At 45.2% G+C, this 21,259-nt stretch overlaps 1 protein-coding gene across 1 annotated transcript; it reads left to right on the forward strand.

Annotated features, from left to right (window-relative positions):
• The first annotated feature begins 10,727 nt into the window (after positions 1 to 10,727).
• On the forward strand, positions 10,728 to 17,623 carry LOC134285227 (uncharacterized). Its single transcript, XM_062845634.1, has 2 exons — positions 10,728 to 11,020; positions 11,096 to 17,623. The coding sequence occupies exons 1-2, from the start codon at positions 11,009 to 11,011 to the stop codon at positions 16,835 to 16,837; spliced, it is 5,754 nt and encodes a 1,917-aa protein (XP_062701618.1). The 5' UTR covers positions 10,728 to 11,008; the 3' UTR covers positions 16,838 to 17,623.
• The last annotated feature ends 3,636 nt before the right edge of the window (positions 17,624 to 21,259 follow it).

The following is a 21,259-nucleotide window of genomic DNA, read 5'->3' on the forward strand; positions in this document are numbered from 1 at the left end:
TATTCTTATTATTTTATGAGTCGAATTGTTACTCGAAAGAAAGCCTGTAGTTTCTCATTATGAAGTAGCACAAGAAGGTAAGCTCCAAAACTTTTGCAGCATTTTAGTCAGAAACGCTTTCTGCGAACCTAATAACTACTCGCGTTTAATATCATACAGGCGTATCTACAATGGTCGATTTTCTCTTTAATTAATATCTTGTCCGGCAAATCATTTTTGGTTGTTTTCGTTGCTTTAAATGCTAGTTCTAGTCGTCCCGTAACCGAAAATTGCGCTACAAAAACACATCTTTTTCTTCTTGGCACAAACACAAGTACATGTATACCTCGATTTTATGTACATTTTTAATGTTTTTTTTTTTTCTTCTAAATATCCAATCAGTTTAACTTGCAGTTTGCATCATAATAACTTATTATGCAGGGGTTTTTAGCCTTGTGACACGCAGAGCACTTCATATCAATTAATTGTTTAGTGGAGTACACATAAGTTCACCATTGGACTATCGCACTAGTTTTCACGAGTGCGAATACGCAAATTAAAATGCGCGATTGCATCAAATCAACTCGGTGTCTTCAGAGCACTTATTCAGTATAGTTCGAAGGAATAGTGCGCCAAAGATATCAACTTGATTTGATGCAATCGTGCACTTTAATTTGCGTTTTCGCACTCGTGAAATTTATTTACATTTTCACACTTATGAAAACTGACTGCGCAGTCCAGTGGGGAAACAAAATGCGGTATATTCACCTTAATATCATACTTCCCTCTCTGACTTTATTTTTTTTTATAAATACAGGTATGTTTCGTTTTTGTCACTATTCGTTTTTATCACTATCCATTTTTGTCACTATCCGATTTCGTCAACATTTCATTCCGTTCTTGTCAACACTAAAGTTTTTGTCAAATTTGTTCCCTCGAACAGTGACGAAAAAAATCAGCGCAATGATGTTCAATTTGTGCGAAAACGAACACAAATAAACAAACACAGTTACCCATAGACTCGAGGCCGAGAATGAACATGACAAAGAAGAGACGAGACAATGAAAGCGGCGTCTTGTGGTGTCATCCACTGTAGTTGAAGTTCAGTTCAGCTGAACTTCAGCTCGATGAATTCGAATATGAATATTTCAATTTGGAATTTATTTATTATGGTTTTAAGCATGCAAATACCGATATGTTACCTTAATTCAATGCATTATAATTACTTTTGGGGAGTGATGCAAAACAACTGCATTTTTTGCTTCTGCATTGTGCCTAATTAAAACGAATCAGTTGAAATTGAAAATACTGACTTTGAGTATCAGTAGGTGGTTGAAGTTCAGCAGACAGCGGTCAAAAGAATTTCGAAAGCACACATTTCTGAGAATGCCGCTCGGGTTGTCAAGACGACTATCAAAACAAAAACAATTCAACGACGCTGACGCCGCTGGGCGTCGGTGCAGACGACCGTAATTTGACAATTGCCGTCACTGCCCTCGAACACTCGTTCTTTTTATAGTTCAACATTAATCTTGAGGCAATGTATCCATGAATGAATTCGAAGCAACCACCAATGATGACATAGAAGACGTATGCGCCGCAGTAGCTTTCAAGACATTTTAAATTCAGCTGTAAATAATGTTAGTTCATGCTATCTCTCACGCACAATTTTAGTTCTTATTTGAACATGAGAAATATCAAATCAATCGTCCAATAGAAAAGTTAAACCGAACCAATTTAATTAATGAAAATCTAACTGGAGGTGGCAGGAGGTAACACGTGAATATCAATATCATCATCAACAATTTTGTCGTTTTGTTAAATGGCTCAATCATTTTCCTAGTGTATCATAAGTAGCTAATCATTATAGATCAATAATGGATGGGATGTACATATAAAACCAACATAGCACGGACTAGATTACCGAACAATTCTGCATTAACATGTCTAAAGGGTCTAACTCGTTTTGTAAACAAACATTGTTTCTGTCGCTGTAGGGTCTATCTCGATCCACCCACGCATCTGGGGGCCGTTATCAGAAAGAGCGAAGATTGATCTTTCTGATAACGGCCTCCAGATGCGTAGGTGGATCGAGATAGACCCTACAGCGACAGAAACAATGTTTGTTTACAAAACGAGTTAGACCCTTTAGACATGTTAATGCAGAATTTTTGTTTATTTCATTAGCAAATTGTGTTAGGGCACCTTAACCGTTATGTGGCCGGCAAACTTTTTGCTTTTTCTACACCGTGTATTTTAAATGTGTGCTGGGTACCCGGGTACCCTGCCGGCCACATAAGGGTTAATTGGTGTCGCTTCCGGGGATTGCTCCAGGATGTCCATCTGGTTATTCCTCAAAGAACTTCCTTCTGGAGATCCTTCTTCTCTTTTCTTCTTCTTCTTCTTCTTCTTTACGGCTATACGTACCAACTGGACCTAAGTGCCTCTTCAAGTATTATTCGAGAAATTTAACAGTTTAAGGCTTTATTTGCCTGTCATTGCCTGAATTTTTAAAATACAATCTTTTTTACAAGATTTTTTTTTTCAAATGAAATAAATTTCACGTGATTTTTTGCACGATTTTCTTGAAATTACGCGATGTGCTGAATTCTTCTCCCCTGGTCGCTATTTCTTTCCGACGGGGCTCAAATTTCTACCAGAGATCTCTCTTGTCATCCTTGGTTTTCTTCAGTAATTCCTCTACTTGTATTCCTCCTGATTCCTTAATGGATTTTTTCTTAGAAATCGTCAGGAAATAACTCAGAAGTTTCTTTAGTTGAATTAGTCTTTCAGAAATAAGTTTCTCTAGAAAAGAGGAGTCTAGGATCTTGGATAACAATCTGGGGGTTTCTCCAGCAACTCCTGAAGGGTTCCCAGAAGAAACTAAGGATTCCCAAAAAATCCTAAAGAAATCCCATCAGCTCTGAAAGTATCCCTCGAGGAATAATTGGATGATTTCTTGAAAGAACTTATACAGGGTTCCTTGAAGGAATTTTTCAAGGATTCTCAGAAGGAACTTCTAGAGGATTCTCAGGAATAACTTCTCGGAGATTTCTATACAGAACATCAGAAGGATTCCCTGTAGAAACTTCTGGAGGATATAAGGAAAGATTTCCTGAAAGATTACTAGACTTAACTTCCGGGAGATTCACAGTAAACGCAGTAAGAAATCGGGGAGAATTCTTATTATTATATTATCTTTACGAGATTTTCAGCCTAAAAATGGTTCATCTAGTAATCATGGGGCAATAACAAAGATGAAAGAAAGAATAATCTTGGAAAATATCAGAGTACCAGGGCGCCCTCCACAGTATGTAGCCCTTACTGCGCTAACCGGAGCAATGGTGCAGTGGACCTTGTGTTTCTCCGAGACAATCAGCTGCCCTTCTTTAGTCTCACTTGAGGCTAAATAAGGGCGGGATTATGAAGATGTTGTTAATTAGTTTAAATTTTCACCTATATGGTTTCGCATTATGCGATTTACACCGTGTATTCTGTGTATCCTCGCCTTTGGCGTTTTCCAATCGATACCGATTTGGTTTTATCGTTGCTGTTCTTTGTTGTGCTGTTGTTGCGAAGAGTTTAATCTTACCTAGTTTGGGTAGTGGCTACGGTTAAGATAGCTCAGATCAATCTTCAGCATAAAAGAACAGCAACGATCAATCTTTGCAGACTTATGCAAAATGGTACAGCCCAAGTGGCCTTGGTACAAGGCCAAATTTCTATCTAGGGAACCTTGTGAACCCGGTGTTTGCCACTTTCAGTAAACATGAAATGGCAAACTCGCGTGTCATGCCTCGAGCCTGTGTGCTTGTCAACAACGCAATAGTTGCTACACTCATCTCTGAACTAACCACCAGAGATGTATGTGCTATCACAATTGATGTATCTGTTGGAAACCTCAACAGGAAATACGTCTATTGTTCTGTGTATTTACCGCATGATGAACCATCCCCTACGGATGCTTTCAAACAAGTCATCGCATACTGCACTTCAAAAGGCCTTCCGCTAATTGTTGGCAGTGATGCTAATACTCACCATATCATCTGGGGCAGCTCAGACATTAACTTGAGAGGCTCCAGTTTGATGGAGTACTTAAGTAGTACAGATCTTGCATTACTTAACATAGGCAACCGCCCAACCTTCATGGTATCTGCTAGAGAGGAAGTGTTAGATATAACGCTTTGCTCTAGCAGAATTAGTCACGAGCTGACCAATTGGCATGTGTCAGATAAAGAATCTTTATCTGACCATCGCTACATCTTTTTTGAACATTTAAATGTTACTTCGCAAACATTGCGTTTCAGGAATCCTCGGTCAACAAATTGGGATCTTTATACTGATTTGGTTGCAGCCAAATTTCATGGATATTCACCATCCATTGACACTCCAAGTGATTTAGATGATGCCGTTGATACTACAACGACCTTCATCATGGAAGCTTTTGAAGAAGCATGCCCTCTACGGTCTGTGAAGATCACAAGAGGAACCCCTTGGTGGAACTCTGATCTGGCGAAACTCAGGAAACAATGTAGAAAGAGTTGGAACAGACGACGTTCGGCTGGTTCGGAGGCTTTCAGGTCGACTCGCAAGGCCTACAGGAAAGCTCTCCGGTCTGCTGAACGATCCGGCTGGAAAAACCTTTGTACAAATGTTTCCAGCTTGAGTGAAGTCAGTCGGTTAAACAAAATCCTTGCGAAATCTAAGGATTTCCGGGTGAACGAACTTCGTTTGCCAAATGGCGATCTGACTTCCTCTGATGAGGAAGTCCTGGAATGCTTATTCAGCACACACTTCCCTGGATGTGTGGATATTACATCTTCGGATGATCCTGATGTCTTTTCTTGTAGTTATGATTCTTTAGCTTCGGCTTGGAGTATTGTAACTATAGAATCGATTGAGTGGGCTCTTAATAGCTTTGCTCCTTTCAAATCTCCTGGGGTAGATGGGATTTATCCTATTTTGCTTCAGAAGGGATTTGATTATTTCAAACATGTTTTGAAAAAACTACTTGTTTGCAGTTTTGCTACAGGGTATATTCCCAAATCCTGGCGGGATATTACTGTAAAGTTTATTCCAAAAGTGGGTCGTGCATCGTATGAAGATGCAAAGAGTTTCAGACCTATCAGTTTGACCTCTTTTCTTCTGAAATGCTTAGAACGCATTGTGGATCATCACATCCGTGATGTTCATCTGGCCAACGTGCCTTTTCATGTGAACCAACATGCCTACCAATCTGGTAAGTCCACTGTGACTCTTTTACACAAGGTTGTTTACGATATCGAGAAAGCATTCGCTCAAAAGCAATCTTGTTTGGGTGTTTTCTTAGATATCGAGGGTGCCTTTGACAACGTGCCTTTCGATGCCATATTGGAAGCCGCACGGAGTCATGGTATATCTCATGGTAATGCTCAAAAACCGATATCTCTTCTCGACATTGCGTCTAGCAGGGATTAGGAAATTGAGTGTTTGTGGATGCCCCCAAGGGGGAGTCTTATCACCGCTTTTGTGGAATCTCGTAGCAGATACGCTACGAGCGGTTTTCCTACTTATGGTTTTGCCGACGACTACCTAACATTGTTAGTTGGTATGTGCATCAGCACCCTTTTCGACCTGATGCAAAACGCCCTTCAGGTAGTTGAGGGTTGGTGTCGCCAATATGGCCTTTCGGTTAATCCGAGTAAAACAGCTGTTGTTCTTTTCACGGAAAGGCGAAACCGTAATGGCGTTCGACCTTTACGTCTCTTTGATTCTGAAATCGATGTGACTGAACAGGTAAAGTACGTTGGAATCATTCTTGATTCCAAGCTTTCCTGGACACCTCACATTGAGTTCAGAATCAAGAAAGCTTGCATGGCCTTCGGGCAATGCCGGCGTACTTTTGGTACAACTTGGGGTCTAAAACCCAAGTATATCAAATGGATTTACACAACTGTGGTTCGGTCAATATTGGCTTATGGATGTCTTGTGTGTTGGCAAAAGGGTGAAGTGAGAACGATCCAATCAAAATTAGGCCATCTCCAAAGGATGTGCTTAATGGCGATGTCCGGAGCGTTCTCTTCAACACCCACGGCAGCGCTCGAAGTTCTCTTTGACGTTGCCCCACTACACATTCATCTCAAACAAGAAGCACTTTCTTGCACTTACCGGTTACGGGTACTCGGTCTACTAGAGGAAACTCCTGTGAACCGCACATCAACACACACCTCGTTGTTTTCACTTTTGGTGAATTGGGACAAAATTGTTCTTGCTCCAAGTGATCTTACAATGGCTTGTAATTTTCCATATAGGACATTTTCCACGAAATTCCCTTCCCGGGAAGAGTGGACATCTGGTTATCTGGAAAGAAGTATTTCAGACGGCATCGTATGTTACACTGATGGCTCCCTTCTCGGAGGTCGAACAGGTGCTGGTGTTTATTCTCGTGAGCTAAGGCTGTATCAGTCTTACTCACTTGGTAGACACTGCACCGTTTTTCAGGCCGAAATCTTTGCTCTTATGTGCGGAGTGCAATCAGCACTTCAGCAGCACGTAATGGGCAAAGTAATATACTTCTGTTCAGATAGCCAGGCTGCTATTAAAGCACTTGCTTCGGCCAACTCCAGGTCGAAGATAGTTATCGCTTGTCGAACTCAAATCGAGGAGCTAAATTCAGCAAACGCTGTTCACCTTCTGTGGGTACCTGGTCATTCTTCCATCGCTGGAAATGAATTGGCTGATGAGTTAGCTCGCTCTGAAGCATCACATGACTTCATTGGCCCTGAGCCAGCTATTCCGATATCGAAGTGTTGGATTAAGCTTCAGATTCACACCTGGGCTGTCACTCAACACAGACAATATTGGAATAGTTGTCGTCAAACCAAATTGTATAGTGCTGAGCCATCTCTACGGGTGGCGAAGTATCTAACTAATCTGTCTAAGCAGAATTGCAGCATGCTGGTCAAAGCATTGACTGGCCACTGCCGACTCAACTATCACATGGCGAATATTCAGCAAGCTGATTCATTTGCCTGTGATAGCTGTGAATCCGATTATGGAACTTCGTATCATTTGATATGTAACGGTCCAGTTTTCGCGCAACTGCGTTTCCGAGTATTCGGTAAACACTTATTAAGTGAAACTGACTTCAGAAACCTGAATCTTCAGGATATTCTGTTGTTCTTAACCCGCTGTGGTAAAGAGCTATAGGCTCTCTTTCGCTTTATGCGTTATTACAGTGCCCTTTTCAGGGCGCTGTTTGAACCCATTGTGGTACGCTTGTGCGTTAGTACCCTCTTCCAGGGTATTTTTTCTATTTCCCTACCTGTCCCTATCCCCATCCAAATCCTTTTTCCTTCCTTTTCCCTCAGGTAGATGATGAAATAGGCTGTTATTTTGGCGATGGCACAAATGTCCCAAATGGAGGATAACGTGCCTCTGGAGCCGGCATTCTGATACCTGATACCTGATCCCTCGAGGAATAATTGGATGATTTCTTGAAAGAACTTATACAGGGTTCATAGAAGGAATTTTTCAAGGATTCTCAGAAGGAACTTCTAGAGGATTCTCAGGAATAACTTCTCGGAGATTTCTATACAGAACATCAGAAGGATTCCCTGTAGAAACTTCTGGAGGATATAAGGAAAGATTTCCTGAAAGATTACTAGACTTAACTTCCGGAAGATTCACAGTAAACGCAGTAAGAAATCGGGGAGAATTCTTATTATTATATTATCTTTATTTACGAGATTTTCAGCCTAAAGATGGTTCATCTAGTAATCATGGGGCAATAACAAAGATGAAAGAAAGAATAATCTTGGAAAATATCTTGGAAGTATTCATAATAAATGTTCCAGTAAGTGTTGGTGTATGTACTGCGCATAAATATCAAAACAAAGTCAAAAATGGAGGGCATTCCAGGGAAAAATATCATAAGAAACTCTTTAAAGAATCCAAGAAAAAACTTCTGATGAAATTCTAGAAAAACTGATGAAGGAATCCCTGGAGAAATATCAGAAATTCTGGAGGGAATTTAAAAAGTAATCTTGAAAGAATTCCCGTAGGAAATACTAAAGTAACGGAGCCGAGATCTGATGCTTTTCAAACACATATCTGGGGAACGGAACATTCTAAAAAGCTAAAATTTGGACATTTTTGTCAAGCCAATATTGATAAGTAATCAGTCAAAATTTTAGCTTCTTACAGCATTCCGTTTGCGAGATATATTCTTGGGAAGCGCCAAAACCCGACTCCGGATAAACGAGTCCGACCTGTATTTCAAAAGTAAAATCCTGGTGAATCTCCAAAGCAACTCTTGAATGAATTTCAACAGGATGTCTAGGTTAAAACTCAGAATGATTTTCTTAGCCCACCTTGTACATTAGGGTTATTCTAGACCCAAACCGTACACTACACCAGTGAGCTGTTCCCAACATAATGCATAAGGAAGGTGAGTAAATTCCAATTCCTGGTAAAATATTTGAAGGGATCTTAAAAGAAACTCTAGGAGAAATTTGAAAAGAAACATCTAGATTGATCCAAGAAGAAATTTCTGAAGAAATCATAAGGGGCAGAATCTCTCTAAAAATTCTTATCAAATCCTAAAAGATAAATAAGCGGCATGGTACAAGGTAACCTAGAAAAAATCTGGAAGAACTTATTGGGGAATCCAATATTCTGGAGAAGTTACAAGTGATTGCTTAGAAAAATTCCTGGAGATTTCCTGAAAGTATCCTAGACGAAACATTTATAGGAATCTGTGAAGATGATACTCGTGGAGAAATGCCTTTCGGAAGAAAGAAGGCATATCCTCTTTTTGTTAGGATATCGAAATTACGTTCCTGGAGATTTATCATTCTTGGAAGTATGACATATTTTAAAACATCGATCCGGGTAATATGTATCATTCTTGCGTTCAACGAAAATAAATTTCCAAATATGTGGATATAAATGTGGTGAGAACCTCTTGTCGGCGTCACAGTAAAAAAACTGTAACTTGAACTGTGCAACCAAGATGTGCTAAAGACACCAAAAAACAATTAAATTTCATAGTAAACTGCATATTTTTACTTTGGGGCTGTCCATTAATTACGTAAATTTCAAAAGTGTGCTGCAAACTACAGTGGCGCTTACGTCAACTATGCGATTATGAGCAGTAAAATAGGATATATGTACCATTCCTTGGTGGAGCGGACCTGGTGTGATGGTTAAAACACTTGACTTATCACGCCGAGGACCTGGGATCGAGTCCCACTCCCGACAAACTCGCAAAATGTGAGTTCTTCCTTCGGAAGGGAAGTAAAGTGTGGATCCCGAGATGAACTAGCCTAGGGCTAAAAATCTAAAAATCTCGTTAATACAGATAAAAAAAAAACATTCCTTGGCCTAATTTGCAAGTCGCCTAGACAATTTGGACCAAAACTAATGAATTAATAGCACTAGAAATTGCGCACTTTAGAATCGGTACACTTTCAACCGTCTGCAGATGAAAAACGGTGTCACTTAGAAAAAAAAGTGTTGGGTTTTGAAAAATGCATTGATATTTTGATTTTATACGAAAGAGCACCTTTTTCTGCGCCACTATGATTTTTTTTCAAATTTTTAGAAATTTATTTTGGTACCTAAAATCAATTTCAAAAAGATTTTTGAAATCACCTTTTGACAGCTGGACAACTGCTTGATAGCTCCGCTCAGTACAAAATGCGACGAAGGATGATTCGACAAATCGCTCCCTGTTGCGAACAAAAATAGCCAAGCATACATTTTTACTCGGGCACCGCAGGCGCCCGACGTCGAGCCAACCGTCGTTGCCACGTGAGCGGGCTGCCGTCGTTGCCGTAGCAACGACCCAGCCGCAATCGCAGCAAGCGTGGGCTGAATTTGAATTTTTAGATTAGAAGTGAAAAAACTGTGACGCGACCTAGAAGTGAAATTTTCCCAACGCGTAGGAAACTAAATTGAATTGTAAAACTCTTTGTTAAACTAGTTAATAATAGTAATAAATTAAATAACAGTTAACATAAAGCGTGTTATTAGTGAATTGCGTGAAATACCAGTTTGAGAAGTAGGTTGAAGTGAACCCGGGTGAAGGTGATTAGCTGTGGACAAAATCATCCTACCTGCGTCTGCCCCCTGATTAGTGCACGTGTATCGGGAGCCTGTTGGAGCCGAATCTGGTGCTCCTCCCCCGCAACCACGTAACTACCCTGAAACAGAGCAGGTAAACCACTGTCCCGTGATTCGCTACCAGGAAGTAGCTTACATTTGGCCCTTCTCCCTCCAGGTAAACCACTGTCCCGTGATTCGCTACCAGGAAGTAGCTTACATTTGGCCCTTCTCCCTCCAGGTAAACCACTGTCCCGTGATTCGCTACCAGGAAGTAGCTTACATTTGGCCCTTCTCCCTCCAGGTAAACCACTGTCCCGTGATTCGCTACCAGGAAGTAGCTTACATTTGGCCCTTCTCCCTCCAGGTAAACCACTGTCCCGTGATTCGCTACCAGGAAGTAGCTTACATTTGGCCCTTCTCCCTCCAGGTAAACCACTGTCCCGTGATTCGCTACCAGGAAGTAGCTTACATTTGGCCCTTCTCCCTCCAGGTAAACCACTGTCCCGTGATTCGCTACCAGGAAGTAGCTTACATTTGGCCCTTCTCCCTCCAGGTAAACCACTGTCCCGTGATTCGCTACCAGGAAGTAGCTTACATTTGGCCCTTCTCCCTCCAGGTAAACCACTGTCCCGTGATTCGCTACCAGGAAGTAGCTTACATTTGGCCCTTCTCCCTCCAGGTAAACCACTGTCCCGTGATTCGCTACCAGGAAGTAGCTTACATTTGGCCCTTCTCCCTCCAGGTAAACCACTGTCCCGTGATTCGCTACCAGGAAGTAGCTTACATTTGGCCCTTCTCCCTCCAGGTAAACCACTGTCCCGTGATTCGCTACCAGGAAGTAGCTTACATTTGGCCCTTCTCCCTCCAGGTAAACCACTGTCCCGTGATTCGCTACCAGGAAGTAGCTTACATTTGGTCCTTCGACTGCCCATGACCGGTTTATATGGAACAGCAGGTACGACGGTCTGCTAGAATAAATAAAGGTTTAGTTCCTAAGACTTTAGATAAGTACGTAGTTTATATTCCGAAGCAAAGTAACATGCTTCGTACTCCACCCAACGTCTCGAATGTGAATCCCCACGTGGGGGAAAACGTTGCTGCTCAACCGGACGCGATTCCAGAGAACAAATCTGTCGCCTCTGGTGCATCGAGAGAACCTGCGAAGTCAACGAGAACCCGAACATCGCGAAGCAGCAGGACTGACAGTCAAATCAAGCTCTTGGACCTGGAAGAGCAGAATGAGGAGGCTGAACTGCGAGCTTCCATCGAGCGGGACAGGATCGTGGCTGAGAAGCAGCTTGCTGAACTGCAGATTCAACACGACCTGGCACTGAAGACCGAGCAGCGGAAAGCGGAGTTCCTGAAGCGGCAGCGAGAACGCGATTTGAGGAAGATCGAGCTGCAGTCTGACTCAAGTCACCGATCGGGTACATCGAGCAGATCGAGTACCTACACCGACGTCTCGAAGCGCGTTGCAGATTGGCTTACCGAATCCGATATGGTCAGACCAACCAACGTGCATGAATCGTCCCACTGGATAGATCGTCCGTTCCTACAACATCGCGATGCAGGGAATGCGTCGCCCCCCGACGTCTGGAATGCACCGCCTCCCGGCACATGGAATACGTCGGCCCCCGGCGTGCAGAAAGCCTGGAACCCGGCCACATGGAATGTGCCAGCCCCCGGTGCGCGAAATGCGTCGGCTCCCGGCGTGCAGAGAGCTGTAAACCAGGGTGCATGGAATGCACCAGCCCCCGGCCTGCGGAACGCGCCAGCATCCGACGTGCGGAATGCGTCGGTACAAGAACCCGCTGTAAATGAGGTTCTGTCGCAAGCATTCAGAGCACTACAAGGTAGGAACATGCGAGACTTGCCCCCCTTTTCCGGCGACATCATGGAGTGGACCGTTTTTGAAAACGACTTCAGAACATCCACCGAAGAGTTTCAGCTGTCGGACCGTGACAATCTTCGACGACTGAACAAAGCGCTTCACGGAAAAGCAAGAAAAACTGTAGAGTCGCTGCTCTCATCGCCTGACAACGTGGAGCAGATTATGCGAATGTTGAAGTCGAACTTCGGCCGCACTGAATGGGTGGTGGCGAACCGACTGGAGGCGCTGAGAAACCTGGAGACCGTAAAAGAGGGAAACATCGAGTCCTTCCGTGCCTTTTACAATGCGGTAATTGGTACCAAGGTGGCGATGACCAACGCGAGGGCGGACAACTACCTGATGAATCCCGAACTCATATCGCACCTGGCTGAAAAACTGCCTGCTTTCAGCAAACAGATGTGGGTTCGGCATAAGGCCGCTCTGATGAAGGAAGGAGTCGCCATCGAGTTCGACACTTTCTCTCGTTGGTTGGAGGATGAGATGGACAACCAGCTCGCGAGTCTCAACCCTGTATTCAGCGTTAAGAAGGCCAGCTACCAGCCGAAGCCGAAGCCGACAGTCCTGAACGTCAACAGTCGCGACGAAATGGTAGCGAAGAAGTGTCCTTTGTGCTCCGCAAGCTCTCACTCTGGCCTGGAGAAGTGCGAGCAGTTCCGGAAGCTGTCGGTTATCCAACGTCGATCTGCTGCTAACTCCTGCAAGGTCTGCTATATCTGCCTGAAGTTCGACCATGCGAGGAAGAACTGCAAGTCCGAGAAGAAGTGTTCCATCTGCAAGAAGAACCACCATGAACTGGTCCACACCGACGAACCTGCAAGGAACTCGAGGATCAGTCGTACGGACGCGGCGAGTAGTGACGATAATGTCTGCAACTTCAACGGCAAGAACACGAACACACTGCTCCGAGTTGGAAAGGTTAAGATTCGTGGTCCACAAGGCGTCGCTGAAGTATTTGCGCTCTTCGATGAAGGTTCGTCTCTCTCGATGATGGATGCGGCTGTGGCAGAGAGCCTCGGATTGCGAGGACCGATTGCTCCTGTGACCTACCGCTGGACAAATGGGATCCTGCACAAAGAGGAACAGTCGATGATGCTCTCGTTCCGAATTTCTGGACCTTCCGATCAAGCGAAGTGGTACGACGTGAACAATATCCAAACGGTGACAAACATCGCCCTGCCGGCGGTGAAGTTCGACATGGCGAGAGTAAAGCAGCTGTACCCCATGCTCGATGAAGAGAAGCTGGCTGCGATCCAAGATGCCTGTCCCTGTATGCTGATTGGATCGAACAACGCAGGTCTGATTGTGCCTCTGAAGACGGTGCAATACTCATTGGATGGTTTGCAGCTGACTCGATGCCACCTTGGATGGACAATCCATGGAGTAGTGGACCCAGCCGGCGCCGGATCGAGCAACCATCATGCGTTCCTGTGCTCCGAAGACGACGACATCGAGCTTACAGATCTGGTGAAACAGATGTACAAGGTTGAAGATTTCGGGATCTCTGGCCAGTCGGTGAAAATAGCCGACGAAGATCAACGAGCACTGGACATCATGCACCGTACCATTACACGGCGTGGTGATCGTTTCGAGGTTGGCCAGATATACAGGTACAACAACTTCGTCTTCCCGGATAGCAAGCCTCAAGCCCTACGACGTCTCCAGATTATGGAAAAGAAGATGGACTCAAATCCTGATTTCGCTGATCGGTACTGCAAGAAGATCCAGGACTACGTCGACAAAGGATACGCCAGGGAATTGGAACCTGGTGAGCTAGCTGAAACTCCGAACACCTGGTACCTGCCGCATTTCAGCGTGGCGACTGATGAGAAGTTCCGCTTGGTGATGGACGCCAAGGCAAAGTCGCACGGTTTTTCCCTGAACGATCTGCTACTGAAGGGTCCCGATTTCGTCCCTCCGCTGATCGCGGTCCTGATACGGGCCCGAATGAAGAAGATTGCCTTCGTTGCGGACATACGGGAAATGTTCCATCAAGTCCTCATCCGCAGAGAAGATCAGGACTCCCAGCGATTTCTTTGGCGTGGCATGAATCGCACGGACCCTCCTAACGAGTACGTTATGCAGGTGATGATATTCGGCGCAGTGTCGTCTCCGTCGATGGCACAGTTCATCAAGAACTTCAATGCGAAGGAGCTAGAAGAAAAGCACCCCGGCGTCGAGCGAGCTGTCGTGAAGCAGCACTATGTCGACGACTACTTCGACTGCGCGGACACTGAACAAGAAGCCATCGAACTGGTTCAGCGTGTCATTAAGGTGCACGATCAAGGCGGATTCAAGCTAATGAAGTTCTCGTCAAACTCCCGTGCCGTGTTGGCATCTCTCGATCCGGAAATCGTCGCGGACAAGGAGAGCGACGTTCGTGTCCTCGGAATCGAGTGGGACCTGCAGTCCGACGAATTCGTCTTCCCGCTAGACTTCCCAAAACTGGATCAGCGATTCCGGACAGCTGAAGCCGTGCCCACGAAGCGGCAACTGCTGAAATTCATGATGGGTATCTTCGATCCACTGTGCTTGCTCAGTCCGATCACGATTCAGCTGAAGATCATCTTTCAAGAGCTGTGGCGACTGCAGTCGGGATGGGACGATGAGATTCCTGATGGTCTGGTGCCGAGATGGATGGAATGGCTGAACGAAACTGCAAGACTGGGAGAAATTCGACTACCGCGGTACTACCATCCGGCGGTGCCATCCTTTAGTGATGTTGAACTACACGCTTTCTGCGACGCGAGTGACAAAGCTTATGCCTGCGTGATTTACATGGTCCACCGCCGAAAGGAAAGATCACATGTTGCGCTGGTGTACGCGAAATCAAGAGTAGCACCCCTGAAGTCGCAGACTGTGCCGCGACTAGAGCTACAAGGATGCGTCCTGGCAAGCCAGATGATAAGCGTTCTTCAAACGGAGATCATGATCGACATTACCCGGCTGTACTTCTGGACCGATTCGAAGATCTGTTTGTGTTGGTTGAAGTCGGATCAGAAGTTGACGGCCTATGTCGGCGCACGCGTAATGAAGATTAAGGAGAATGGTCACGGAGTGCAGTTCTGGCACTGGGTTCCGTCGCAGCTCAACGTGGCGGATTTGGCAACGAAGTATTCGAAGATTGGCAGCATGCAGGAATGGCTGCGTGGCCCAGACTTCCTCTACCGGGATAGCTCTACCTGGCCGGTCGACGAATCGTTGGAAATGTCCTCCGAAGAGTTCACGAGCTTCCACTCCGAAATAACCGTCAAAGATGTGGCCGGACCGCTATGCTGTGCGGCGTTCAAAGAAAACTTGATCGATCTACCCGACATCGCCAGGTTCTCGGATTTCAACCGGCTGATCAGGTCAACTGCGTACTACCTGAAAATGAGAAGACTGTTAGTTTTGCCGAAACGAGAAAAGCCTGATCGGTTGACGATCAATGTTCGTGACATGGATGAAGCAAGAAAAGAGTGGTACAGGAAAGTACAATCGGAGACCTTCGAATCCGAGCTGCGTAGCTTAAAGATGTCAGGCTACGTGAAAAGTAGCAGTCGTCTGAAAACATACTCCCCGTTTCTCCACGATGGAATCATTCGGATGCGAGGTCGTGTCCAAGATGACAGCAAGCCGTTCGAGGTGAACAACCCGGTGATCCTTCCCGACGGCCATCCGTTCTGTACGCTGCTGATCCGGATGTATCACATTGCCAACGCACATCAAGGCCTGGAAACCGTCATCAACAACGTCAAGGAGCGCCACCGGATACTGAAGATCCGTTCGCAGGTGAAGAAGTACACGATGTCCTGTGTGAAGTGCCGAGAGCTGAGAACGAAGCCAACCGTTCCGCAGATGGGAATCCTGCCGCCGGCACGAACAACCCCGCACGTGTATCCGTTCACCTGTACTGGCATCGATTACTTCGGGCCGCTTTCTGTAAAGGTCGGCCGGCGCGTGGAGAAAAGGTGGGTTGTGCTGTTTACCTGCATGACGTCGAGAGCAGTACACCTGGAAGTGGTGCCATCGCTCGATACGAACAGCTGCCTAATGGCAATACGCTGTTTCATGTCTGTCCGTGGACTGCCGCAGTGCATCATGACCGACAACGGTACCAACTTCACCGGTGCCGACCAGGAACTGAGGACGCTCGTAAAGTCACTGGACCAGCCGCAGATTGAGGAGTCGTTGAGCGTTAGAGGAGTACAGTGGAAGTTTATACCCCCCGGTGCTCCACATTTCGGGGGATGCTGGGAGCGATTAGTCCGCTCCGTCAAAACTGCACTTGGTGCAATGCTGCGAGACCGACACCCTACGGACTTGGTGCTCCGGACGGCGTTGTGCGAGGCGATGAACACTGTCAACAATCGGCCGTTGACGCACGTTGCGGACGACCCCCTGGATCCTGAACCGTTAACACCGAACATGCTGCTACTCGGACGGAACAACGTGATCCAGTTTGACCACGATTTTGACGAACGGGACCTGGACTGTCGTGCCGCCTACAAGCATTCCCAGATCTATGCGGATCGTTTCTGGCGCAAGTGGGTGGCCGCATATCGCCCGGAGCTCATCCGGAGTCGCAAATGGCCGGACAACAGGAGGTATCACGAGTACAAGGTTGGTGACATTGTGATGCTGGTGGACGAGACTCTACATCGTGGTAACTGGCCAAAGGGCGTGGTAGAGAAAACCTACCGTGGCCCGGACGGAAAAATAAGAACTGTTGAGATACGAACTGCGAAGTCACGGTACAAGCGACCCGTCAGCAAGGTTGTGTTGCTGCAACCCATCAGTTCGTCTTCTGGCCCGGAGAATGTTGCGAACAAAAATAGCCAAGCATACATTTTTACTCGGGCACCGCAGGCGCCCGACGTCGAGCCAACCGTCGTTGCCACGTGAGCGGGCTGCCGTCGTTGCCGTAGCAACGACCCAGCCGCAATCGCAGCAAGCGTGGGCTGAATTTGAATTTTTAGATTAGAAGTGAAAAAACTGTGACGCGACCTAGAAGTGAAATTTTCCCAACGCGTAGGAAACTAAATTGAATTGTAAAACTCTTTGTTAAACTAGTTAATAATAGTAATAAATTAAATAACAGTTAACATAAAGCGTGTTATTAGTGAATTGCGTGAAATACCAGTTTGAGAAGTAGGTTGAAGTGAACCCGGGTGAAGGTGATTAGCTGTGGACAAAATCATCCTACCTGCGTCTGCCCCCTGATTAGTGCACGTGTATCGGGAGCCTGTTGGAGCCGAATCTGGTGCTCCTCCCCCGCAACCACGTAACTACCCTGAAACAGAGCAGGTAAACCACTGTCCCGTGATTCGCTACCAGGAAGTAGCTTACATTTGGCCCTTCTCCCTCCAGGTAAACCACTGTCCCGTGATTCGCTACCAGGAAGTAGCTTACATTTGGCCCTTCTCCCTCCAGGTAAACCACTGTCCCGTGATTCGCTACCAGGAAGTAGCTTACATTTGGCCCTTCTCCCTCCAGGTAAACCACTGTCCCGTGATTCGCTACCAGGAAGTAGCTTACATTTGGCCCTTCTCCCTCCAGGTAAACCACTGTCCCGTGATTCGCTACCAGGAAGTAGCTTACATTTGGCCCTTCTCCCTCCAGGTAAACCACTGTCCCGTGATTCGCTACCAGGAAGTAGCTTACATTTGGCCCTTCTCCCTCCAGGTAAACCACTGTCCCGTGATTCGCTACCAGGAAGTAGCTTACACTCCCATACAAACTTCGAACTGATGTTTATAAAGGTTCCCGGGTAGTTTGTAGGAAAAATATAAAATTCGCTATTTTTTTTATTTTTTGGATGAATTATTGATCTGAATTTGTAACTAGTGCCAGTGTTTTCTGCACAAATTAAGTGCTCTACGTCATCAACAATGTACGGTACCGGCGACCACCACGGTACAACCTAGAGCGCCGGAGCAACCGGATGTCGCCTCAGTATACGCGCAGAATCTCGAAGCCGCGTTGTCAGACGAGGGCGAGCTCGATGAGGCCCCTCCAGAGAACTGCTGGAGTACAGTGAAAACAGCCATCAACGACGCAGTCGAGAGCACCATCGGGTACGTGGAACGGAATCGACGGAACGAATGGTTCGACGAAGAGTGCAGAACGGTTTCGGAGGAGAAGAACGCAGCGAGGGCGGTAATGCTGCAGCAAAGGACTCGACAGAACGTGGAACGTTACAAACAGAAGCGGAAACAGCAGACCCGCCCCTTTCGGGAGAAAAAGCGCCGCCTGGAAGAAGCGGAGTGTAAAGAAATGGAACTGCTGTGCCGTTCCCAAGAAACACTCCCCGTAACGTGGGTAGGTCACCTTAGAAAGGTGCGTTGCGGTGTAAGATCTACCAAATCAAATTTTGATCTTGATATTTACCGTATTTATAAATATTCCAAGATCAAAGTTTGATTCACTTTTTTGTGTTTTGTAGTTTATTTTGTTTTAGAGCACTACTAATTAATATTTTACTTCAGCAAGATTCAGGTAAATTTATCGTATGATATAAAATCATATTATAAAAATATGTAACTGTGGCGAGCGTATCACTAATTTGTAGCTTATTTGACGTACGATGTTAATATTATTTTACATTTCAGATTGCCAACCGAAGAAGCTAGTAATCCAACCAAGATGACGAGGACACAGGATGAATTGGGCAAACAATTGATTCGATGCAGTCTAACAATGGTGTGCCTGAACGTTGACCAAGCGTATCCTTTGGAGTTTACCCTTCCACTAACAACAACCTAACAATCCCGTGACACCTAGGCCTGAGAGATCGTAGAGTTGTCTACATTTTTCATAGGTGTCCAAAACTAACCATCCTTTCCCATTCCTCAGCAGTCGCAAGGACGTGGCCAGGACAGTGCTCGACCATTGGAGGATTGCGTCAGTCTTGTCTAAGAGTCAGAGATTAGTCCCACATCTTTGTGCTTTGGTTCGGACGGGAAGGAGGCAACCCTCATAACAGCGGTCTAGGACTGTACCACCTACGAATTTGTGCGACTCGCTTAATGCTAATGCTGTGCCGTTCCCAAGAAACACGGAAGTTCTATCAGAAGCTCAACGCATCCCGCAACGACTTTGTGCCGCGAGCCGAAATATGCAGGGATAAAGACGGATGCCTCTTGATGGGCGGACGTGAGGTGATCGAAAGGTGGAAGCAGCACTTCTATCAGCACCTGAATGGTGTGGAGAACGTAGGCACGGGAGCCCACGGCTACGGAGGAAACGACGACGCCAGTGCAGCGGAGGACGGAAATAAACCAACTTCCACGCTGAGGGAAGTTAAGGATGCCATTCACAAGCTCAAAACCAACAAAGCAGCTGGTTAGGATGGCATCGCAGCTGAACTCATCAAGATGGGCCCAGAAAAGTTGGTCACCTGTCTGCATCGGCTGATAGTCAGGATCTGGGAAACCAAATAGCTACCGAAGGAGTGGAAGGAAGGGGTTATCTGTTCACAAGAAAGGCGACCATTTGGATTGTGAGAACTTCATGACGATCACTATTTTGAATGCTGCCTACAAAGTACTATCCCAGATCATCTTCCGTCGTCTGTCACCTAAAACCAATGTGATCGTGGGAAGTTATCAAGCCGGCTTCATCGACGGCCGGTCGACAATGGACCAGATCTTTACCGTACGGCAAATCCTCCAGAAATGCCGTGAATACCAGGTCCCAACGCACCACCTGTTCATCGACTTCAAAGCGGCATACGATAGTATCGACCGCGCAGAGCTATGGAGAATCATGGACGAAAACGGCTTTCCTGGGAAGCTGACTAGACTGATTAAAGCAACGATGGACGGTGTGCAAAACTGCGTAAGGGTTTCGGGTGAACTATCCAGTTTATTCGTATCTCGCCGGGGACTGCGACAAGGTGACGGACTCTCATGTCTACTCTTCAACATCGCACTGGAAGGTGTGATGCGACGAGCCGGGCTCAACAGCCGGGGAACGATTTTCACAAAATCCGGTCAATTTGTGTGCTTTGCGGACGACATGGACATTATCGCTAGAACATTTGGAACGGTGGCAGAACTGTACACCCGCCTGAAACGCGAAGCAGCAAAGGTCGGACTGGTGGTGAAGATTCTATAACATTCCCCAGAGAACCATTCCCCAGAATACCAATCCCCAGAATTCCATTCCCCAGAAAACCATTTCCCAGAATGTACCATTCCCCAGAATGTACCATTTCCCAGAAATCCGTTCCCCAGAAATCCATTCCCCAGAATGCACCATTCTCCAGAAATCCATTCCCCAGAAAAGCTTAATATACTCTGCTAAAAAGTTTAATTCGATACACAAACAGTAAAATGTTGATCATAATGATATGTTATACCCCGGACAGACATGTGATACGAGTATTATTCCTGTACAACGGTACGCAGTGTCAAGAAAATTCCAACTCATTTCAAGCGCAATTGTACAGTGATTCTTGTATCACATGTGTGTCATAAGTATTAAAGGCAAGGATTTTAACATTAAAGTGTTATTACGAGCAAATATCTATTTCTTGTACGGTATATGAAACAAATTAAGGTAAAAATGTATACATACATACATATCCATAAAAATATTCTACAATAGTAAACGTTTGAATTACCATTGTACACAGTTGCTTGTTGATCTTTAAACCTATCTTGAAAGTTCACAAACTGTTAGTTGCGTTGCTATAAAATGTTTTGTTTTTGACAGATTTGTGAAAATTGTGCAGCACTTGTTTTACGATGAATAACGTTTTAAAAGTGATGTGCAAAATTTACAGAGAAAACGCATATTCTTCTGATGTTGTTCAGTGTACAAGATACTTAAGACTCAACTGACCACGTTTTTCTTTGCAAACGGTTGGAGGGATCCATCCCAATGGTTGTTCCTAATTATTCGCTTCAAAGGCTCTTCATTCATGCGGTATGAGAAGGGCTTTCATCATTATTCCAATACTATGGAATGGAATAGAAAAAGTGAACATATAAGCAGTTTGAATGCCAACAGAAGGGAAAAAGTATCATTGTTTTCCTTTTGGCATTCAAAAACCCAACAATGTTCCTTCTTTTTAAACAATATTCTTCTTAAAATTAAGGCAATTAGTAAAAAATTTTAAATTATAACTGCTTACATTTTCAACATAGATTCTCCCTTCTTTTCTATATAGGCTGTTCTTTCGAATTTCTCTTTTCAGGAAATTATGGGCATTATTACAACCACCGGTGTTAAATTGCTGTTATATTTATTATTAATTTTTTTTTTTCAAATTTCTGAACACCTGTGCTTGTGGTGCCGATTGTAACTAGCCTAAACATTGTA

This window comes from Aedes albopictus, chromosome 1 (assembly GCF_035046485.1).
Source record: "Aedes albopictus strain Foshan chromosome 1, AalbF5, whole genome shotgun sequence".
NCBI lineage: Eukaryota > Metazoa > Arthropoda > Insecta > Diptera > Culicidae > Aedes > Aedes albopictus.